The sequence below is a fragment of the Tamandua tetradactyla genome, chromosome 6 (assembly GCF_023851605.1).
Source record: "Tamandua tetradactyla isolate mTamTet1 chromosome 6, mTamTet1.pri, whole genome shotgun sequence".
Lineage (NCBI taxonomy): Eukaryota > Metazoa > Chordata > Mammalia > Pilosa > Myrmecophagidae > Tamandua > Tamandua tetradactyla.
This window is the reverse complement of record NC_135332.1, coordinates 38,907,646-38,931,315: the sequence shown is the minus strand read 5'-3', so window position 1 is coordinate 38,931,315 and position 23,670 is coordinate 38,907,646. Positions and strand designations below refer to the sequence as shown.

Sequence of the window (23,670 nt, the reverse complement as noted above, 5' to 3'; positions counted from 1 at the left end):
TGCCACTAAGAATAAGTATCAATGCCCATTTGATTATCAATGTCATCAAAGACAAGTTATTTGCCATAAAACAATCTATTTTGAACAAAACACACAATGGTATTTTTCCTGCCTACTAAGCTAACATTTTATATAGCAGGTGAGACTAAGGAGGTAGTTGCTGACCATCAATTTAGCTGCAAGTTGGATTGAGCCTATTCTCAATCCTAAAAACTTTAGCTTTCTTGTCACTTTACTAATTTAAGTGTGGCATTCTGAAGCTACCAATTGTATGGGTTAAAATTCAGCATTACCTTTGTGAAAGAGAAGGAACTAAACCTGAATAAGGGTCAAGTGCCTGAAGGTGCAAGGCAGAACTGTTCTCTGAGGTGCTGGGTATTAGGGGAGTCCCTGTGGGTAAATTTAGGATGAGCTTTCAGGTTGCAGCAATGAAACATCGAACATCAAGTAAAAGAGAACCTGTAGCCTTTAAGTAGAAATAGAAAGTCCTAGGTTGAATCTTTTCTGCCCTTACAGTGGCATTTACTTGCCAGAGTTTTTTTATTTTCCAAAATGTCTCTTGGATTTGTTTCCATCTTTATTTGCCATACCAGATCCTTGTTTGTGCACTCAAATTCATTGTTAAAGTGTTAGGTGGTTTCACTGACTCAAAGCTCTGTCCTCAGCCTGGTCATCCTATGAATTGCTGCCCTTCTGATTCTCCTATAACATTCATCATGTCACTTGCTTAATATGAATCAATGGGGGTTATAGTTTAGCTTTCTAATTTATCAGTATTTTCAGTCACGTCTTCCCTTGCTCTGGTTTATCTAGTAAACACTTCCTGAATGCTCAGTTTTGCTTATCCATTTGCTTAGTTTCCAAATGCATACCCACCCTCCCTGAGCTTAGCAGTCTATATTCCTACTGCTTCAAGTCCTGACCATCTTCAAAGATTCTTAAGTCCCACCATATTCCTGAAGCAAAAAGGCAAACCACTACAGCGATTTAATAGCTCTCTAACAAGATGCATTTAGTCCCCCACAACTTATTGGTGAATGTTTTCTATATATTAATATTTCTTACATTATATGTAATGTTTGCTGAGAGCCAAATGCATTGCTGACAGTTTAATAAATGTTCATTGATGAGATGTTTTTTAGTTCTTTAAAACAGTGCTATAGAAGTTATTTCATTAACTATGGAAATAAACTGGGTAGGCTATTGGAGAAATGATTTTAATCCTAATATTTCATCAAATAATTCCTACTTAGATATGAAATCAGGAAATGCAAATCAATTTAAATGTTAGCCTAAACCAATTATAATTTAGGAAGGTAATGTTGCTCGTAAACTCAGCCTTACAAAATAAAAAAGTTATGTTCTGTTTTAAGCTGTGCACACTTCCTTCAGTACAAACCATTAAGAATGGATGGCATTGTACTGGTTACTTTCTCCAATGTCTGTTTTTCCATCATTCTTACTTAAACTTGATAATTACAGAGGAAGCCTTGAGTCTCCTGAGTTTCATGGTCCCACCTCAATGAAGATCTCTGCAGATTTCTCCTGAGGTTGATTAATTTCAGTTCTTTCTTACCAGTAGTTTTCTAGGGATTCATACATAAAGATTTTATTTAGAGTGAAGAAACTGAATAGTATATTATTTCCTGAGGTTGCAAATTCTAAACATTACTCAAGGACCCTGAACCTGGCTTATAGAGAACCATAGCTTTAAGCAATTCTCTCAAAATCAAGAGACCCAGTCTTGCATATATTTAATCCCTCCACCCCCAGTCCTGCAAGCAACCCAATTGGAAGAATTAAAAATTCTTTCAATCCTTCATAATTATCTAAATACTAACTCAAGGTATCCTTGGATTAATTACACTCGTATTTTTTGCTTTTCTTCAGTATGTTTGTCACAAAATGCATGCATTTAGATGTCTTTTTTTTACCCAGCAACTTGGTGAATTTCAAGAGAAAGGAATTAATAGCTTTTAATTTTTTAGCATTTCCTCCAAGATACCCAGTATGGTAGTACACGTGTCTTAATAAGTGTATATTAATGAATAAGTATGGTAACAAAGTCCTAGACAGGTGTGCTGCATAGCTTAGATGTGAGATGCACTGTGTCCTCCAAACAGTTTAGGTTTTATTCCCAGAGTAGTGATCTCCAGGGTTTGTACCCTTGCAACCTTTTTATAACCATGAAAATTTTTGAAGTAAAAATTTTTATAAGGTCATAAGCAAATTGTTGATTGTTCTTTATGACGATAATAGCTAAATCTTCATGTTACAAAGTAGTTTGACTCATTCTGAGTCTTCAATGGCATTAGCCTTATTTTACAGGCTCAGAGATGTTAAAGTGGCAAGGCCAGAACTTGAATTCAGGCTTTCTGGTGACAGGTTGTATAAATAATTTTACTACCACATTGCTGTTTAAAGCTAGCCTACTTTTTGCCATTGGGAAATTCTTAGGAGGGGTGGATAAGCCTACTGGAGGGAACACCACTTGTAATATCTACTTCATGCCACCAGGGTGCTCCATGGTGCTGTCTTTGACCTGTTCTTATCTTAAACTGAAGACTTTTCTGAACTAAGTTAATCTAATCACAGTGACTGTGGGCCAAAGCCCAGCAGCTTTGGGATGCTTAGTTCCTTAAGCCCTTGCCTACTTTTGATCCCTCCAGGTCAGACTGGCCCCATGTCAAGACAGCAGGTCATGAAGTGGTCAGGGCCTGGCCAATCATTCAGTAACTAGGCAGCAACCCCATGAGGGACAGTAAATAGAGAAAACCTGTGATGAGTAAATGTCTATACATATATTTGTTTTGATAGCTGAGTGTACACTTAAATAGTAAAATGGAGCCACAGAAGAAAACCAGATTGAATTGTTGAACCACTCTAGATAGATGACTTTTAAAACTCATTCCGGGGTGCACAGGTGGTTCAGTGGTAGAATGCTTGCCTTCCATGTGGGAAACCTGGGTTTGATTCCTGGACCATGCACCACCACCCCCGAAAAAAAGTTCTTGGTGACTTAATCATTTGCAATCAAAACGTTTGCACTACATTTTGCCTGAAAGATCCTCCACTGTGTAGAAGATCCTTAAAAATATTCCAAAAATATTAACCCGAACTTGTGTGTATAACGGAGGCTTCCTCCAATTTTCAGCGTTATTTCCACTAGATAGGCTAAGTTGAAGAAGCCCATGGAACTAGATTTACTGTAGGAAAATATTACCAAATAGGACGAACTAACATCCTCTAGTCCCTAGGACACATCGCTAAGATATTGTTTTGTCCCGTGTAAAGAAGCTAGTTTTAGTAAGTTAGTCTAACCATATGTGTAGAGTAAGCATTGTTGTGCCTTTTTATTTGAAGCACAAACTACTAAAAGGCTGAAACAATATGTATCCCAACCCCCACTATGCTTAGTTCTGGACTTTGCTTTACTCGATGCTTAGAAAGTATTTTTGTTGGCTTGGATTGACTACTTGTCATTTTGTTCTTTGAGTATTCACTGCTGAATGAAAGGGAAAGGAGAGGTGGGGGGCCCGGGGTAAGTTGGAGAAATAAGGAAACAGCTGGGGCTTGAGGAGGTGGGACTTATATGAGGTTCGTAAAAAAGCCAGCAGAGGGCCAGATCAGGCCCTGGGTGTAGAGGGCTAATTAACTTCTGTCAGCTAGTTGAGTAGAGCCTAGTGTGCTTTGTTGAAGAGATCTAAGGTACTTCCAAGGAAAATCTTGATTCTCTGAAACTGACCTTTCTTTCCCCCATGTACCTATTAATTTGTTCATTGGGTCAAGATCTGTACTACCTTCTAGGAATTCCTGTCCTCTTTCAGGCCTAGGAGAGAGCTTGCTGTCACTACTCAGGCAATCAGGAGTGAAGTTCTTTAAGTAGTACTTGGATAACAGGTAAGCTTGATGTATTATTCATAGTTATAGAGTACATTTTGAGTATTGCTGTTTCCATGTAGCACTTTAACAACTAGCTTACCAGGTCCCTACACCTGGTTTTATGTCTATACCAGATGACTAAATGTAGAATAACATCAAGCAGCTTCTAATTCAGAGTTCTTAGGGTCAAAAACATCCTTAAGAGGAGCTAATTCTTTTTGCTAGAGCTAGAGCCAAATCTCTTGCTGTCCCAGACTTGTGCTGCCATCTGTTGGCATCACTTTCTGGAATAGAACAACCTTCCCAAAACTTAGTCTGGCTCGTCTTGGGATGTCATTTCAGTGTCTTAGGTCACCACTGCTCATTTCCCTCACCTAGGAACACACCATCGATTCCCCAACACCAGTTCCATTGTTTGCTATTCCCATCATTGCCAAGAATGGGGAGGCGGGGCCTCAGTTGGGATCAAATTGACTCAGTGCAGCTTTTTAAACTAGGCCAGTGGAAGGGAGAGGAATACTGATGTAGAAAGATTCCTAAAATCTGTATGTATTAATATGCTAACTTTTTGGAGATGTCTGAGAAACAGAATCCTTCCTGAACTCTGGACTATTCATAAATGTGATCTGAAGAAACTGAAGAAATATTTCTATTGAAGCTTGAATAAAGGGGTGGTCACTTGATGTTTCTATGTTTTTGTTCTACTCCTGCTCTTCAAGAGCATTTGGCCAGGCATTAGCAAGGAGTACTATGTTGTTTTTTTTTTAAGATATATATTTTATTACAATTTTTTTATTAACGAAAAAAAAGAAATTAACACAACATTTAGAAATCATACCATTCTACATATGCAATCAGTAATTAACATCATCACATAGATGCATGATCATCGTTTCTTAGTACATTTGCATCGGTTTAGAGGAACTAGCAACACAACAGAAAAAGATATAGAATGTTAATATAGAGAAAAGAAATAAAAGTAGTATATAATAGTAAAAAAACAAAAAATCCTATAGTTCAGATGCAGCTTCATTCAGTGTTTTAACATGATTACTTTACAATTAGGTATTATTGTGCTGTCCATTTTTGAGTTTTTGTATCTAGTCCTGTTGCACAGTCTGTATCCCTTCAGCTTCAATTACCCATTATCTTACCCTGTTTCTAACTTCTGCTGGACTCTGTTACCAATGACATATTTCAAGTTTATTCTCGAATGTCCGTTCACATCAGTGGGACCATACAGTATTTGTCCTTTAGTTTTTGGCTGGACTCACTCAGCATAATATTCTCTAGGTCCATCCATGTTATTACATGCTTCATAAGTTTATCTTGTCTTAAAGCTGCATAATATTCCATCGTATGCACATACCACAGTTTGCTCAGCCATTCTTCTGTTGATGGACATTTTGGCTGTTTCCATCTCTTTGCAATTGTAAATAACGCTGCTATAAACTGGTGTGAGGAGTACTATCTTTTTGCACACATGAGGGGCATTTAGAGTTTTCCTGTTGAAGATGGGCGGCACAGTGCTGTTTAATGTCATTACTGGCAGCATATATTGGGTGTAGAAGCTGTAACCACTGAAAATAGCTTTACCTCTGTACCAGAGTAACTTATGTAAAGACTACCTTCTTGACTATTAGCATGATGCAATAATTGAATTAAGCTTTGCAGTTTGGTTCAGGCCCACCAGGTTTGTGTAACCTGCTAAGTATGAACTTTTTAAAAGCTCAGTCACCACCCTGGGTTTGGGGCATCTAAGGGCAGTGAGGAACAGCTGTCCAAAGGAGAAATGTTGGTGCCTGAGAGTATGTTTTCAGTTGTATTGAATTTCTTTCTTGGTGTATTTTTGACCTGTCTTAGTTTCTTTCTTTCTTATGGCCTGTGCTTACTGTTGGATATCCTCCTTTGTCAGGTTATAAAATAGAAAACAATATTTTACTCAAATGTTTTATGGATGCAGCTGATAAGAGTTAGCATTGATTTCTGGCAGCCTCTTTCAAAAACAGGTTAAGTGATATATCTGCTTCAGTGGCTTTGGACTCAATTGTGGAGTCTTGGGGTCTGTGACCCTTCTTAGAAACAAGAGTCTTAAGAACCATCAACCATCAGTTGAACTCACTGTCTCCTAGGAAAATGGGTAGACTAATTCCCTATCCCTTTGTTCTTTGTGACTATGTTCCAGCTGTCAAGAAACCTAAATAGATATATTCAGGGGGAAAAAAAACTTCAATGTTTCCCCTTCTTTACCTTGCCATTTGAAACAAGTAACTAGTGATGACACTTTAGGTGTAGAATTGTAACACAAATCTGAATGTTGACCACATGGGTGGGCCACAGCCACAAGTGGCTTTAGCCCTTAGTGTGGTTATAGAGTTTGGGGGCGGGGGTGGGGTGTTGGGGGAGGAGATTACTTCTACTTTTTCTCACTGGAGAGGCTTTTTCCTTTTTCTTTTTGGTTCGCTTCAGTCTGGTTAATAGTGTGCTTCCTTCTCTGCTCCAAATTGCACTGAGGCTGATATTGGGTCACATTTTTCTTTAGCCAACACTTTTTGATATTTCTAAATATTGCGGCTTTGATACTTACTGGTAGATTTTGTTCATTGTTAGTTCTGGCTTTTTTTTTTGCATGATGTTGGTTTGTTAACCTATTAGTTTGAAGCCTCATAATAGAGATGTACTTTACTGAAAGTTTTAGATTTATTTGTTTTTGGTTTGTTGAGCAGTCTTAGGGATGGGGTAATAGATTACAATAGAGATGCTTTCTATTCCTAGGATTCTAAGTCTGTAATCCAAATCCTTAAGGTACTCAGGACTTTAAAATCCTCTCCAAAGTAGAAAGGAAATATCCTGTTGCTTTCTAATGTTTGCTCAAAGTTGTTTTTAGGAAAGCAGGTCTTAATAGGCATCTTCCTTTGTCATGTGTCATTAGCCCTTTGGCCATTTACCTTAGGGCTCTTTGAAGGAGAGAGCAGTGGGGGTGGGGAAAAACCTGTCACTTTTTTTTTTTAGAGAAAAGAACTTTATTGCAGAGTTCCAGGCCCCAATTTTAATCTGTTCTTTCAGTAGCACCAATAAAAACATTTACTTAGCACCTGTTCTCAAAGATGTTCTAAGCATTTTATATACATTAACTTATTTAATCCCCTAGTCACTCCTGTGTGATAGGTATTTCGTCCTCAATTTCCTGAGGTTAAATCATATGACTTGGGGGGAGGTGAGAGAGGGAAGGAAGGAGTAAAGGAAGAGTTGAAAGAGAGGGAGGGAGGGACCTGAACAGGGCATAGGGGGAAGAGGAGAGTGAGCTGGATTTTATTTGGGTGGATGTGGGGATACCATATGTTTTGTTTAGACACCCAACATTTCAGATATTCATCTGAATGTCACCTTTAGACATCCATAGTCTTTAGACTGGACTCCAGTATGGTCTGTGGAAGCTGGCTAGAGAAGGGACGTGTTTTGCTTGTGTTGGGGATTTTGTCTGTCCTAACAGAAATGTCCCTTCTGAGGATGGAGTGTTTGATCTTACAGATTCATTATATTCCTTGTAATAATTGGAGCTAATTGCTTTTGAATACTTGTTCCAAACTTTTGGATATTTCTCTTTGGAAACCTACTATTTAAAGTTTCATCTGAATTTTAAAGGTTGCTTTTTTCTTTTTAAAGAAGGGTTTAAGGAACAATCAGGATTTCTGGTTTTATCTTTTGGATAGAGATAAAATTAGCCATTTTTCTCAAGAAAACCCAGCTCTTCAGTAATGAGAACTGGACTGTTTTCACTTGACCTCTATTTCCTATTAGTGGGGAAACCCCACTCAGAGGTGCTATGAGAAAGATTGCTGAGAAAGGGTTTTGAGATCCCAGGATAAGTTCAAGAGAGTCCAGCAATTATTGTCATTAGAATAATAGTCATCATTAATCATAAAGCTTCATTTTCAAATAATCGTAAAGCTTCATTTTCACCACACTTTGAAAAGCTGAGGAGGAGAAGTTATATACAGGAAGAACTAGAGAGACCTTAGAGTGAATGTATTGAGGCAGGAAAGAAGCAGATTGGGTCCAATAAATGAAAATAAAAGAACATGCAGTGCCTAAGGTCAGAGCAAGAACATATAAATGTTTTGGTTTTCTAGTTAATTCCTTAGGTTTACATCTTGGTTCTCTTTTTTCTTTTTTCTTTTTAATTCCCTTCTTATTCTGCAGGTATATATAGGCTTCCTAAGCCATTTTAATTTTCTTTCCAAAAGAGACTTTTAGGATGGGCATTTGTAGTAGACACAGGGGCCATTGTAGTGATTTAGTCAAGGAATGTATCAGAAACTATTCATCATTTTCTGTCCCCTCCTGTCTTAGGCTGAACGGTTCCCTGGTGTGTTACCTGTTTCTACTACTGATCCAAACTGCAGAATATCGCATTCATACCCAAGTCTCCAGGCGGTATCCACTGGAAAATCATCTCTAAAACGAACCAGACCAGGATTTTCCAGCCCCTTCATTCTGGTGACTGAGAAAAGGAAAGAGTGGGAGGGATTATACATGTGTAGTGAATGGCAAGGAAACATGGACTGTCAAATTACTATACCTCTTTGATTTATTGTACCAGTAGAATTCTGCAACCATATTATTTTATTGTCTATGTATGGGGGAAGTTGAGATGATGACCTTGATTAGAATGTGTTTGGAGGGGAATGAAAGATGAGATAAGAGAGAGTTGGTTATAAAAGATGTTGAAATCTTCAAAAAATGTGGCCATCTGAGGAATTTTTTTAAACCAGAGTTTATAAAAATATCGCTGATACAGCCTACCCCCTCATTTTCCGCCAACAGGAGACTTGGACTGAAGACACTTGTTTAATATTTACTTGTCTATGATATTCCCAGTAGCTACTTCTATGTGAAAAAAGGAAAGAAAACATTCAGAACATCATCATACAGACTCTACATCTACAAAGTGCCCGTGGCAGAGATATTTAAACGGAAGACTTGAAACTGTAAACAGAGACTGGGGTCACCTCAGTGCCATCTGGTGCTGTTCAACCAAAGTTCGATTTTTGTTTTGGGGGGGGCGGTGAAGGAAGCAAACTGTACTAAAGGACTAAAATGATTTGTCTATCCTTTCTCACTTGTTTTTCTTTTTTTTTTTTTTTTCTCTTTGCATGGGCAGGCACCGGGAATCAAACCCGGGTCTCCGGCATGGCAGGCAAGAACTCTGCCTGCTGAGCTACTGTGGCCTGCCCTCTCACTTGTTTTTAATGTTTTGGTTTTCTGTTTTAAGTGGGAGAGTTGTATGTTCAGGTAGAATTTCACATGTCTTGTGTGAAAAGGGAGAGTGGGGAAACTCAGCACTTCACCCATGGATAACCCAGTGATGACATTATGCATGGGAAGTGTTTCTTTCCCTCAACTCTGGGAGGATCTGAGGTTGCAACCCTGTGGGATTCCCTGCTTTGAGGTGGATGGCCACTCTGACATGCATTCTACAGCGAGATTGCTGAGGGTTTAGCCGGCAGGGGATGAAATACCAGAGAGAGACACTCAAAGTCAAACGGGGGGGTCTCCCCAATTCAGAGGTGAGGACTATGCTGTGCAGCGGGAGTGATGAGTTGGTGGCCACCGCGGCCTGTGCCTTGCGCTAAGGGTCTAATAAGGACGCGATGCTGCCGGACACCGTGTCTGAGTCACGGGAGACAGCCAGGCTGTACCCAGCCGGCTAGCGCCAGACCCTGACGTCCTCCATCTTCTCTCCTGAGCTCCCCCTGCGCCAGCTGCCTGAGCCACGGACCGCAGCACCACACACCCCCGCGGGGGGGGACGCCACGGCCCATTCCCGCCCCCGGCCCCACCCCGTCTCCCCCGCAGGGCCCCTGACCCCACCGCCGGCGGGTACTGGCTGAGCTCCGAGGAGGCGAGCCGGCAGCGGGGACGCCCAGAAGGGGTCCGGACAACTGGGGGCGGCGGCGGCCGGGCTGGGGCTCCCCCCCCGCCCGCGCTCGCCGCCGCGGTGGTGCGTCCCGGAGGTTACCGGAAGTGGCCGCGCTCGGCGCTGCCATGTTGAGGAGCCGCCGCTGCCGCTGCCGCCGCCGCCGCCGCCGCTTTGTTGTCGCCTCCTCCGGCTGAGGAGGCTCCCCGAGCGGGGGGGAGTGGGGAGGAGGGGGGTCGGCCGCCGCAGCCATGGAGGCCAACTGGACCACGTTCCTGTTCCAGGTACTGGGGGCCCCCCCGGGGGGGTGCACGGGGGGGACAGGGGGGCCGGGCCCCGGGCTGGCGGGCGGGCGGGCTGGCGCTCCTCCTCCCCTCCCTCCCGGCTCCGCTCTCCGGCCGGGCCTTAATCCCCCTTTGTTTTTCTGCCCGCCCGCTCCGGAGGAGCGAGGCTGCTGAGGTGAAAAAAAGGCGGCTTCACGGGGTGCAGTGAAGAGAGCAGGCCTCGGGGTTCACCCCGAGGCCCCCGCAGCACTCACACGCGCGCGCACACACACCCTTCTCTCTTGCCCTGAAGGGGAAGGGAGGAGGCCGGTCGCTGTCACCATCCGCGCGGCCGAGAGAAAGGAGGGCACCGGGCCGCTGGGTAGCGCGGGCCGCTCCGCCAAGGCGCGCGGGGCCTGGGGCCGCACCATGGGGTTAAGGGGTCCCCAGGTCCATTTTGAGTCTCCTCTTGCCCCCCCTCACCCATCCTTCACTCGCTTTCCTTCCTCTTTTACCTCTCTCGCCTCTCCTTTTTCTGTTGACTTTCTGACTGCCGTCCGTAGCCCCCCCCCATCCGTGAGAATAGCGGGTATCCCTGGGTTCCCCGCCACTCCCTCTCTCTGCTGCTCCCCTCCGTGTTTACCTAGTTGGGGGATGTTGTGAGTGTGTATCCCCTCCCCAAACTTTTTCATTGGATTTACATTTTTTCTTTCTCAACCGTCAGCCGAACCTTGGCAGCTGACGCTCTCTCCCTCTGTCCAGCTCTCCCGCCGTCCCATTCAGCCCGGGGAATCCCCCAGCCCGGGCCGGGGCGGGGTGAGCGGAGGGGGCCGGGGCTGCGGGAGGCCAGACCATTTCTCAGAGCCCTTTTCTGTCCGGTCTCACCTCTAACGTTTCTTCCAACCGAGTGGGGGAAACGAAAAGTGGGAAGAGCAAACAAAGTCCTCTTACAAAGCCCCCAGATGAGTCACTCGTTGGGGTGTTGGTTTTCGCTTTTTCAAGAAACTTTAAAGTGACTGTAGCCGATACGTTGCCTATCCTCTCGCCCGCTCACCTTAGGTAGGGATCCGTGTTTGAAATACCTGGGCTGGACTTTTTTCTTTCCCCTTACTTCATTTCTATTTGCGAACGAAGCACTTAGTGGACAGTGGTGATGAGCTTACCGGGAAACTTCGGAACCGGAGGAGGTTAGGAAACTCGTCACTCTAAGTGCGTTCTTCCCGCCTCTCTAGGTTATTTTCCTTCTTCGAATAACTTCGTGAAACCTCAAACGCTTAGCTTGAGCGCTTGAGGCCTTTTGGAACTAACCAGGAACGGATGTAGAATTTTCAAAAAAAATTTTGCGCTTCTGTTGCATCCATCCCAGTGAGGTTAATATAGGGAATTGGAGATTTCAAGTATTACTTATTGTGTAGGTCTGGTTTATTGTTTTAAAACATACATTCTTTGAAATGAGGGTAATTTGATTTTTAAATAGTTGAAAAATATTCAAGCTTCTTAAAGTTGAATATACTCGAAATGACAGAACTCAAATTTCCCTTTTCTCATTCTGATCTAGTATTTTATTACAGTTTGATGAGCTTGGTAATAATGTGATGAAGTAACTTAAAAATGCATTGGAAAATAAATAATACATAACAACCTGGCATCCAGGTTGGTGTAAAGGTAACAAATGCCCTCTCTAGAAAAATCTTTTAAGTTGTCATTTAAAAAGATGGGATTAATGGGCTTCTGAAGTGATTTTCACATGATGAGTGTTTTAGATTTACATTACACCTGATGTCTATGAACTTAATGGAGATTGAAAAAAAATTCTTTATGTAAAGCAAAAACTCATAGTCTTAGTAAAGTTAATTGAGAAATATCTTAGAAATCTTTATTATTCGTTCCTTGGATAAAGCTAATGCCAGGCATTTATGATCAATTTTTAAATTAGATTTTATATTTTTTCCAGCTATTAAAATCTTTTTTTCTACCTGATGGAGAAGTGTGAAAGCTAATATTTGATCCTGGGCTTGGCAATTTGTGCAGTGAGAATTGTTGGAAAACATAATTTAGAACCGAGGAGAGTTGAATGGGTAAAGAGAATATTTCAGTCTTTTCTATGGAAAGGTATGAATAGATTTAATCAGTTCTGGTTTTAAGTACTTTTCACTGAGGAAACTGAGAGTTAAACTTTCTTGTTTGTTTACTGGAGCATCCTATTGAATTTATATTTTAAAACAGTTTAACACCTGCTTGCTTTCCAGATAACCTGGTGGAAAGTGAAAGCTATGGCTGTTAAAATGTTTGATGAATGGTTCTCCTAACAGGACATTCAAGATATGACTCACCCATGCTAATTTGTTTCAGTACAAAATCTTTTACCCTCTGGCATTGGAGATTTCATGTTGCCGTATCCTACCACCTTGGGTGATGAAATAACTTCTGTTTTGTTTTTTGCCAGCCTCAAAAAGAAAATTTGGGCAGGGTTAAAAAGCCTTTCAATGGAAATAAATGGGAGATAAAATTGAGACTCTGATTTGATGATGCTTAGTCAAAAGCCTACTCAGAAGTTACATTTTTAAAATAAATCACTTTATTGAAGGCAGGCTGTGGTTGTTATTTTACTCTGTCTCTCCCCCAGAAAACAAGTTGGGAAAACCCAGTTCCCCTCTTAGAAGGCTTCATGTAGAAGTGTGGGGATCCTAGGAATCCTCAAAGATTGATTCCTGTAGTGGTCAAGGTATTCTGCAGCTTTTCACCCAAGAAGCAGGGACCTGGTGTGACCTGGTGAGAGTGAGCTTCAGCAATGCTGTAAAAATACATTATGTTGCCACAGACATCTGATTGGTAAAATGGCAGTAAGTGTTTTTAGTACTCCCTTGTACTAATGGTTGTTTAGAATTGAAAAATGCCTCTAAACTATGACTGAACTTTGTCCAGAAGATTTGCATTCCCTATTATCTGATCTGTTAGCCTTTGAAATTGTATATCTTGAGCTAGCTTCAGCTATTAACTGTTTGTATACTGTGTGGAAACTTGGGTATCCTACAGCCAGGTTGGAAAAGGGTTAAGATTAGAATCTAAATTCTGTAAAGTTTCTGCTTATGTCACTGGATGGACACTGACAGTTACAGGAGCTCCATAAATTAAATTAAAAGTGGACTGTAATTCATTATGAGCACTAAGTCCAGAAAGATACTTATATGTATGCACACAATTTCTGAGAGTGCTTCCAGAACTCAAAGAGAGATAAAATCAAAAGTATTAAATTGAAACTGATAACTCTGAATTCCACACCACCTAATCGTATGGGGGAGACTAGTTCAAAGCTTAGCTGTTGTGCTACTGTCAAGTAAACATGGAGCAATATGCAATAAATGTTCTTATCCATCAGCATTGAATGGTAGATATTCTTTTCCATTAGGGGAGGTGCTATGTGTGAGTGTGTATGTCTGTCTTCTTGTTTTTTTTCTCCTTAATCAAGTTAGCTGTAGGTCTTGTGGTTATAGAGTGAGAAGGGTAAATAAGTGTTTAAAGTGTCTAAGATAAAGGGATGGGCCTCTCCTAGAACACTTTATGCATAAAATATTTGGAACTTCTGTAGCCTTTTAGGATTACAAAACTCAAGCTTAGAGGCTTGGCCTCACTGTCAAGTGTTTCAAAAATAATGTTGGTAAAGAACAACATATTAGGAAGAACTATTTCAGGAATTTTTTCCATCATTTCCTAAGTGTTATCACTTTGGAGGTAAGGAAAATTTTTGAAAGTTCAAAACCAAGAGAATAAACTGCTTATAAGTACCAAGGACTTGTTCCATGATGATATTTTGGTTTCAGTGCAGCTAAAGAAAATTTCCAGTGTCCAATCCCCAGTTTTGGAGTGGAGGAACACATTGTAACAGAGCGAATATCTAATATTTAACAAAACCTACAACTGCTGGAAGAAGATGAACATGAAGGGAATTTTAAATGCTTATAGTTTTTTGGTGGGTTTTTTTTTTTCATATCTGTCTTTGAGAGTTTAGAGTTTGAACAACTGGTGGTCTTAAAGGTGCAGCCTTCTAGTGTAAGAGTAAATGAACTAAGAAACGACAGGTGTTTTGCTATGGGCTACTTCCTCAGATGCCTTCTAGGTTGATTAATAGCAGATTTCATATCAACCAACTTTTTGGTAGAGTTAAATGAAAAATTTAAAAGGAGACTTAACTAGCAAATGTATTCAGGGCACTAGATGCCTTTCCTCACTGAGCAATCTCCAAGTTTTCTGATGGAAAGGGAGAGACATGGGTACCTTTCCTTTCCTAGTTTATAATAGACAAGTAGATGATTATATCATTGTGTGTGTGTATATTTGTGTGTTACTGAAGTAAGATACTGCTAAATAGTTAAGTCTGGAGTGTAATTTTTTTGACAGGTTATTTAAACTTGGTTTCAGCACTGACAGACTAATGCAAACTAATTTCATCAGCTGTTATGTCCCTTATGAACAAGGGTGGTGTGTAGTTTAGTTGTCAGCTGTTTGAAAGCAAGATCACTGTCAGCAACTTAGTTGCAAAAGTTTTGTGTCTGCTAGGTGATTTTAAATGCTTAGTATTGGGAGCTATGAGAATAGAGCTGAGTGGTTGCTGGATCTCTGCTGAAGAGAATAGCTTATAGGCTCTTTGACTCTTTCCTTTGGTCTCCATTGTCTGGAACATGTTGAATTTTGAAGGTCATTGTGAGAGGCTGGGTTTCTGAAGTGTAAATGTTTGGTTTTAGGCCCATGAAGCCTCCCATCACCAACAGCAGGCAGCACAGAACAGCTTGCTGCCCCTCCTGAGCTCTGCTGTGGAGCCCCCTGATCAGAAACCATTGCTTCCAATACCAATAACTCAGAAACCTCAGGCTGCTCCAGAAACATTAAAGGATGCCATTGGGATTAAAAAAGAAAAACCCAAAACTTCATTTGTGTGCACTTACTGCAGTAAAGCTTTCAGGGACAGCTATCACCTGAGGCGCCATGAGTCCTGCCACACAGGGATCAAGTTGGTGTCCCGGCCAAAGAAAACCCCCACCACAGTGGTTCCCCTTATCTCCACCATCGCTGGGGACAGCAGCCGAACTTCGTTGGTCTCCACTATTGCAGGCATCTTGTCGACAGTCACTACATCTTCCTCAGGCACCAACCCCAGCAGCAGTGCCAGCACCACAGCTATGCCTGTGACCCAGTCTGTCAAGAAACCCAGTAAGCCTGTCAAGAAAAACCATGCTTGTGAGATGTGTGGGAAGGCCTTTCGAGACGTATACCACCTCAATCGGCACAAGCTCTCCCATTCGGATGAAAAGCCTTTCGAGTGTCCTATTTGTCATCAGCGCTTCAAGAGGAAGGACCGGATGACCTACCATGTGAGGTCTCATGAAGGAGGCATCACCAAACCCTATACTTGCAGTGTTTGTGGGAAAGGCTTCTCGAGGTACTGCATTTTGCTTTGCTTTTTTTCATTATGATCCCAGTGAACTTCAGTTTTGTCTTGATGTGATTTAGAAGGTTTATGTGAGAATAGATGTGAGCAAGCCTGTCTGATTTGTGATAATATAAATAAATATTGGCAATAGATAAAGAAGCATTACACCTCCAGGTCTAATTCCAGTTTGGTATGGTTGACAAGTGGTGACATAGTGATTAACATTACTTCGCTTAAGATACGCTTTGGTGGACTCAGACCTTCATTTGGCACTTGAATACTGCAAAACTACCAGTTTCCAAATCAGTTGGGTGATTAGATGTAAGGTTCATTATCTGCACAAATCAAAGGAACTTATTTCCTGAAAGCTGGGATGATCTTGGAGATGCTTGATAAAATTTGTAGGGGAATATTTTTGTTTTTCTGGAGGTACTAACATTTCACTCATTTTCATTTTTAAAAGCTTTTAAAGTTAATATAGTAGCTGTTTTTGGCAGGTGTTAGGACTATAACTTTGGATATTTTATAATTGTAAAGAATCAAGATCTAATATGATTTGATGTTGACTAGGAGAGAAAATTAAGGGGTAAAGGATTAAGACTTGTTTGTAGTAAGAGAGGTAAGGAGGCTTGCACAGGGGCGGTGGAGGGGACGGAGGGAGGGGTAGTCAGTAATTGCTACTTTCTTCAAAATGTCTCAGATATGCCAAGCATGTAAGGTATCACAGTAAATGGCATTTCTCTGTGTGTGTTCCCTTATATCTTTTGGTGATACTCTCTCTTTCACAGGCCTGACCACTTAAGCTGTCACGTAAAACATGTCCATTCAACAGAAAGACCCTTCAAATGCCAAGTAAGAGTTAAAATGACTTATCCTTAGTGTAGCATTTATGCACATTATCCCAAAGGTCTGAGCCAATCAAATCTCACAGTTCTTAAAAAATCTTAAAATCACTGATTCGAGTAAATATGGCCCATTTGAATTCTAATTTTATAAAATATAAATGACAGCTTCTGTTTCTGTGAGGCAGGATTATTTAAAAATTCAAATCTGTTGTGTTTGTTAAGCTACACTTCCCTTTCCTTGGACAACAACATTTTTTGTTATAAGAGAAAAATAATTATAGTCTGGCAAAGATCATTGTATTTGAAATTAATAAAAGAATGAAGTGCTTTGAATTAATTTCTGGATTGATAGTTGAGGTTGTTTTAACTGTAATAAGAAAATATGAATTTTCTCCTAAAAATTATCACTTAATGGATTTTTGTCTTTGGTCAAATTGGAACATTTTCTAATTTAAAAATCCATTCTTATTATTGGTCTCATTAGATATAATTGTGATAACAAAAAAGTTAAGAATTTTGCTAAATCAGATAACCTTAGGGCATCAGTAGTTCTGGTTTGTTGCTGGAAATCTTTTTGTACTCCTTTCAGTTAAGTTTGTTAATGACTGATCTTATTAAGTAAATGACTTGAATTCTAAGAAAATTCCAACTGAAGGAGGAAAGGTAGTGTTAAGTGATTGAGTTCCTGCTATGTGCCAAGCCTTGAGCCAGGCTGTTAATCCACCAGTAATCCTGTGAGGTAGGTATTATTAGCTCTATTTTACAGATGATGATTCAGCGAGGTTAGCTAACTTATTCGAGGTTACACAGTTTAGTAAATCTTGGAGCTGGTTTAAAGCTAGGTTTAACTGACTCTAAAGTTCATATCTTTTCACTACTCTGTGTTAATACTTGTTTTTCTCCTGAAATGAAAGGGTCTAAAATTAGCAAGTGTTTTGAAAATTATGATTCTAAGCAACACATGCAATTAAAACTTAGCTCAGTCTGCTTGCTAACTGGATAGGATAATTCATAGAATATAACATACTTGAAAATGAGTAGAACAGGATAGTCTATATTTAAAAAAAGTTTTCCTCCCTCATGCAGACATGCACTGCTGCCTTTGCCACCAAAGACAGACTACGGACACACATGGTGCGCCATGAGGGCAAGGTATCGTGTAATATCTGTGGGAAACTTCTGAGTGCAGCATACATCACCAGCCACTTAAAGACACATGGTCAGAGCCAAAGTATCAACTGTAATACATGTAAACAAGGCATCAATAAAAGTAGGTGACTCTTTTAAAAGTTTATTTCCTTTGCATTTCAGTTTGATGAAATCTAGATGTTTTTATGATACATGAACGGTATTTTTGCTGTGCTTTCAGGATTATATTACTGTTCATTTTACACATGTCCTCCTAATACCAAAGTGTGCAAACACACATCAATGGAAAGATGTTAGTGTCAGAAATATGTTTCACATGCATATATGCAAACAGCATTGATAAACTCTGCTAATCATGATTTCAATCCGTGTTTACAAATAACATCCATGTTAGAAGAATATACTTTCCCCACAGCTGTTTTTCGGTGTGTTTCTTCTTTTTGGGACTTTGAATAAAAAGCTCTAGTGTGTTAGAATTGAGGCAACAGAGCTCAAACTAGGAAGCTTACATCTTATGCTAGGCAATTTTAACTGTTTTTATTTAGAGTTAGGAAGACCCTCAAATATCATTTTCTCCCAACTCCTCATTGTATTAATAACATGCCTTTAATAATAGCCTTTAAAATATAGGAAATGGTATTATTAAGTTTGCTTTTCAAACCCAAATCTGTAGAAATACATCTGTTTGAAGACTTAAGTTCTTTGCTTGCTTAAGTTCTAAACTGAAGGTAAAATATTCCAGAGACTGTGGATGAAATTTAGTTCTTGCGTTTACCCAGGCTTTTTCTTTCAATATTTTCCTAACCTCTAGACGAAAATGTTCTCCTAATTTTGTATTCTATTGTATATGTACTTTATGCAGCGGAAACATCAAATTCTTAAAAAAAAAGAGTGACCAAAAGTGAATGAGAAAGCTTGTGTTTTAATTGCATTCGTTTAGCTTCTTTGTAAGTACATTGGGTTTATTATCTAACATGTTACACTTTGCTCACTTTACAAAAATTTACTTTTAGGTCAAATGGATATTTGATGAACATGTTAATTAGTCCATGTCAATATTCCCCAGTTTCCATTTTAAAAGACATTAACTTTCTAATATAGCAAAGACCTCTTTTCTCTTTTATAATTTTGTTAATTTATAAAACATTTTGTTAATTTATCTGTCGTGACCAATTTAGACACAGTAGCAAAAAATGATGTGCAATAAGAGCTATCAAGTCAAATGATAAAGATCACAGAGGCAAGAGGAGTCAAAGTTTCCAAGTTTTGGATTTTTAAAAAATGGCTATAGTTTTCAAAGGTAAATATAGTGTTTCTGGTTTGTCTTTGGAGCAGCATGTATGAGTGAAGAGACCAGCAACCAGAAGCAGCAGCAACAGCAGCAGCAACAACAGCAGCAGCAGCAGCATGTGACAAGTTGGCCAGGGAAGCAGGTAGAGACACTGAGACTGTGGGAAGAAGCTGTCAAAGCAAGGAAGAAAGGTAAGATGAGGCTTCCAGTGGTTCAGGGATAATTTGAAAAGTATTTTAATTTAGTATACCAAGTGATCCAAATAGAAACATTTAGCGAAACTAGCTATATGGAAACATGTAAATACTATAATGCTGGGAATTGTCTGGTAAAGTTTAGTTACTGGGAACAAAGCTGTCAGGTAAGTTTTTATTACTAGAAAATAAAAATTCTCAGTATTCTTGCCAAGTTATTTCTTTTGATTTACTTTTACAATTTGGAGCCAAATTTGGTCCTTTGCTATGCTGAATTTCATTTTTATTTTTCATCTTGTTATCAACATCCATGCATTATGAGTTCCTGTTTTTCTTTCTAAAATATTTCCACTTTCAGAGGTAGATAAGATATCCTTGTTTGTATATAACTTTGTCTTCTCTGTGCTGTGTTATTTTCTGCTCCTTAATGTTCTTTCTGCATTATGCTATTTATTACATTTTTTCATACTCTTTAGTGCTTACTTCTTTCCTCTTTGTCTCAACCTTAATCTTGTTCAGTCCATCACTGAGGCTGGCATTAACTTATATATTCTGTGTTTTTGCTGTTGTGATTTTATTGTAAATGTTATAAAAATTGAGAATAGCTTGTTTTACTCCCTTGTGTATCTTACAAAGGATCAGTTGGAAAATTAGTCTTCAACATAGCTTTTTGACTTACTGGTTGCAACTTTGGCTTCTGCAGCCATTTTAAACAAGTCATTTTGCAAATGTATCATCAGCCACAGGATAGATTCCTAAATTCATTCTTACCTTCTCCATCCCTACCATGTCTTACTGTTTTATTTTAAATGCATAAGGAATCCTCTGCATATAGTAATTCCTCTATAATTCCTTTGCTGATATAACAGTCAAGTCACAGCCAGCCTACCTTCCAACCTTTGCTTTTATGTTGAGTGACAGGTCCCTCCTAAATATCCTATGCTTAGATAAAGATAAAAGGAATAACATCCTTTTTCATATGTCTACTGATGTTGGAGGAAAACAATGCAGCAGTCTAAATAGGCTTCCTCAGGTGCTGCTCATTCCATCTTTCAGATTTATTTTTCTAAAATACTTTGCATTAGGAGAAGGAGTGGAGAAGAGGGAATGGGGGAAGGCAGAAACAGCGTTATGATAATTGCATAGTGGGTTAAAAGTGAGTTATATACTGAATTTTTACTTAGAGGAGGAGTAAAAGTATTTAACCAAGTCAGTGTAAAAGGACATTGTTAGGATGGGCCACCGTAGCTCAGTGGCAGAGTTCTTGCTTGCTGCCTACCCATGCAAAAAAAAAAAAAAAAAAAAAAGAGGATATTGTTAGATTAAAAAAGAGGATATTGTTAGATTAAAAAAGAGAAAGTGTAGGGAAAAGTGTACAGTATAGTGCAATATACAGGAAAACTCCTGTGGTAAAAGTAGAAAAATATCCTTAATGCTACTGTCACCTCAGAAGTAAGTTGGTTTTATCTTTTGCTGCTTCTTTTTTTCTGCACTTTTCTATTAGGTATTGTGTTTCAGTTTGCTTGCACAATAAGACTCAATTGTTTAGCTCATCTTCTGACCTCCATGAAACAAAATACTATTGTATTCCTATTCATAGCATGAATCTCTCTGGAAACGACCACTGATGTTAGAAACCTCTGTATTTATGTTAGTAAAGTCACCATTTTGGTAGAGAGGACTCTCCTGACCTGAAAACTGAACTTGAATCAGCAATATCTCTAAATATTGAGTCTTTTGTTTTATAACAATTCCATAATAGGTAAGATCAGTTCCCAAACCTGGCTGACAACCAGAATCATAATCTTAGGGAGTTTTATAAAAATGCAGATTTTCCAAGTCCCATCTAAATTTCACAGTTAACTCTCCTGGGAATCCATTTTTTTAAAAGCTCCCTAGAGAGAGATGATTTTGATCATCAGCCAAGTTTGGGAATTCCTGGTAATGGAGTATGCCAAACTTATATCATATTGACCAAGGAAGAACTGCTTATTGGCTGTTTGATGGCTTAAAGGTCCACATGGAGTGGTTTGACCCACATGTGGAATGTGTACACACCTCCATCCCTAGTCTAAATGCATTTCTCCATTTTAACAGCCAAGTCACAGCCAGCCCCACCCATCTGCCTCCATCCAGCCAATTTGCTGGTAAACCAGCAGGTGGTGCTGATTTTTGTGGTGGGTTTGGGGGTAGGGATAGGGGTGTCACCTTTGAGCAAAATTTTCTTCAGAAAATGCCCAGGCTTTGCTGGATTACAAGGATTAGGGGCCTCTAACTCATTGCAAGGTCTCCCTGCCTGGTTAGTACTCCTTGGAATGCTTGGTGGTATGTTAAATATAAGCAGTTAAATGATTCTGCATAAGGTAGGTGATTTAGTTAACAGAGAAGAGGAAATGGGAATGGGGAGGAGAACATAAACCTACTGAGGGTTTTTTTTTCTTTCTTAACATAATTAAGAAATATAACTAGAAGCTATGGATTATTTAACGAGAATGATCTTTTTTTCTAATACTGAAGTAAGCAGATGATACTAAAATAGCTTGCTTATCAATCCCTAATGGATTTTTAAACCCTTAACAATATGGTTTCACCTCCAAGAAGACTTTAGAATCATAGTGTTGAGTAAGCACATCTCTCTCTGCTAGTTATAGTGTGTCTTATGAGAAGAGTTTTCTGATTATATGTTATTGTGTAACCATAGGCCTAGCTCTATATAAACAAGCTCTTTTCACCTGCTGATGGTTGGCTCTTCCCAGGAAAGTGTTTAGAATTAAGAGGAACTGCATGAAGTGGTAGTGAAAATACTGTGCCCTACTCGATTCTCTGATGCCCCCCTCACCCCTTCCTTGCAAAAGTAACTGATCTTCCTGCATCACTATGAGGTAGGTAAGTAATTGGAACTGAACTTGAAACCAAAAGTGCAAGGCTAAAAAAGTTTTAAGTTCTTGCAGGAGCTATAGAGTCAAAAAGAAGATTTGCACACTGGGGTTCCTGGCCCCCATTCTTGTGCTCAGAAGGATCCGCCCTTCCTGTTGACCATTTGCTTGAAAGCTAATTTAATGTATTGTGTTTGTCCTTTTAATTAAAAGATGATTCAGAAACTGGTTGTGAATTTTATTTACTGTTTTGAGAGTCTAAAAGACCTTTTATCTTCTTATTTTAGAAGCTGCTAACCTGTGCCAAACCTCCACGGCTGCTACAACACCTGTGACTCTCACTACTCCATTCAATATAACGTCCTCTGTGTCGTCTGGGACTATGTCAAACCCAGTCACAGTGGCAGCTGCAATGAGCATGAGAAGTCCAGTAAATGTTTCAAGTGCAGTTAATATAACCAGCCCAATGAACATAGGGCACCCAGTAACTATAACCAGTCCCTTATCAATGACCTCTCCTTTAACACTCACTACCCCAGTCAATCTCCCCACCCCAGTCACAGCTCCGGTGAATATAGCACACCCTGTGACGATCACGTCTCCAATGAACCTGCCCACCCCCATGACATTAGCTGCCCCTCTCAATATAGCAATGAGACCCGTAGAAAGCATGCCTTTCTTACCCCAAGCTTTGCCTACATCACCACCTTGGTAAACAGTATTAAAAAGTCAAAATTTGGGTTTAAAGTAAATACTTACCAGCAACTTATTTCTAGTTGATTAAAGCAAAAAGTAAACCATGAAATTGGGAGATTTTATTACCTTAGTTAATAAGAATATAGTAGCATTTTTTCCCAGTTTGGCTGGGATTATTCAAAGTAGGGTGAGTATATATAACTTATCACTGGACCACTTTAGTTTAATCAGAAATTCCTTTTAGCTGACACCATTGCTTGAACAGAATATTAGTTGGCGAGATGAAATGCCAGAATTAAAACCAATCTAAAAAAGCAAAACCCATTTTAAAATTTTTAAAAAAAGTGTTATTGTTTCTAATTCCCCCAAATCATTTTATTTTAAACACTAGCAGAACTCTTCTCCCTAAACAAGGTGGATGGCTGGTTTTAACCTGAAGTTCTAAATCCACGGACTGAGAGCTAGTGTAGAATTGTCTGTGTTTATTGTTTTTATGAGTAAATACATGCATTGTCATAATAAAATGCATTTCAGAGAATATGCATTTTACCTTTGGGAATATGTTAATTTCAGGCAGCATTCCCTATGGGAAAGGTGATACCAGCTCTGATATGCAAAGCATATGATAATTTATCATTCTAACTTCAACATATAATAGGGATTGTGACCTGATATTTGGAGATGTAAATATTGCTTAGCATATTAATCCTGATGGACTATAGCACTGTAGTTGACTTTTTTAAAAAAAAATTAAAAAAAAAAAAAAAAAGAAGAAGAAGAAGAAGAACCCAACCAAAATATACAAATTGTGTTTTGGTAAGAAAAGGCCACAATTGACAGAGGAGTCAAGCGTGCGGACAGGCAAGCTCCTAATGAATGGAGACCAATGGGACTCCTATTCAGGAGCCAAGGAGTACTTTGGAACAGTTAAAATATATTGCTTTAAAAATTGGAAGACGTTGGAGGCAATGGGATGTGATATGCCCCTCTCTCTCCCAATCAGAGTCTGTTGATGTCACAACAGGGACAGATGTGTTAGTTGCGCACTAGAGTTTATGTCTTATATTAAATTGTATACAGTTTTTATTCTAACCACTAACTAGGTAGTATGCCCCTTCAGAACAAG

General features: G+C 39.6%; 1 protein-coding gene across 4 annotated transcripts; it reads left to right on the top strand.

Moving 5' to 3' along the window:
• The first annotated feature begins 9,924 nt into the window (after positions 1-9,924).
• Positions 9,925-23,328, top strand: VEZF1 (vascular endothelial zinc finger 1). Of its 4 annotated transcripts, none has more exons than XM_077164891.1 (7): positions 9,925-10,086; positions 13,887-14,035; positions 14,808-15,502; positions 16,282-16,345; positions 17,425-17,608; positions 18,823-18,969; positions 22,136-23,328. In XM_077164891.1, the coding sequence occupies exons 2-7, from the start codon at positions 13,997-13,999 to the stop codon at positions 22,561-22,563; spliced, it is 1,557 nt and encodes a 518-aa protein (XP_077021006.1). In that variant the 5' UTR covers positions 9,925-10,086; positions 13,887-13,996; the 3' UTR covers positions 22,564-23,328. The 4 variants fall into 4 exon arrangements, with proteins under 4 accessions (XP_077021006.1, XP_077021004.1, XP_077021007.1 ...); XM_077164889.1 differs by having other exon boundaries at positions 17,407-17,608; XM_077164892.1 differs by lacking the exon at positions 13,887-14,035.
• The last annotated feature ends 342 nt before the right edge of the window (positions 23,329-23,670 follow it).

Bases quoted from the DNA above. Each gene is read 5' to 3' on its own strand.
- VEZF1 (XM_077164889.1), top strand. From the start codon at position 13,997: ATGAACATGAAGGGAATTTTAAATGCTTATAGTTTTTTG. The intron at 14,036-14,807 runs GTGGGTTTTTTT...GTTTGGTTTTAG, and splicing joins TAAATGCTTATAGTTTTTTG to GCCCATGAAGCCTCCCATCA. The intron at 18,970-22,135 runs GTAAGATGAGGC...TTCTTATTTTAG, and splicing joins TGTCAAAGCAAGGAAGAAAG to AAGCTGCTAACCTGTGCCAA.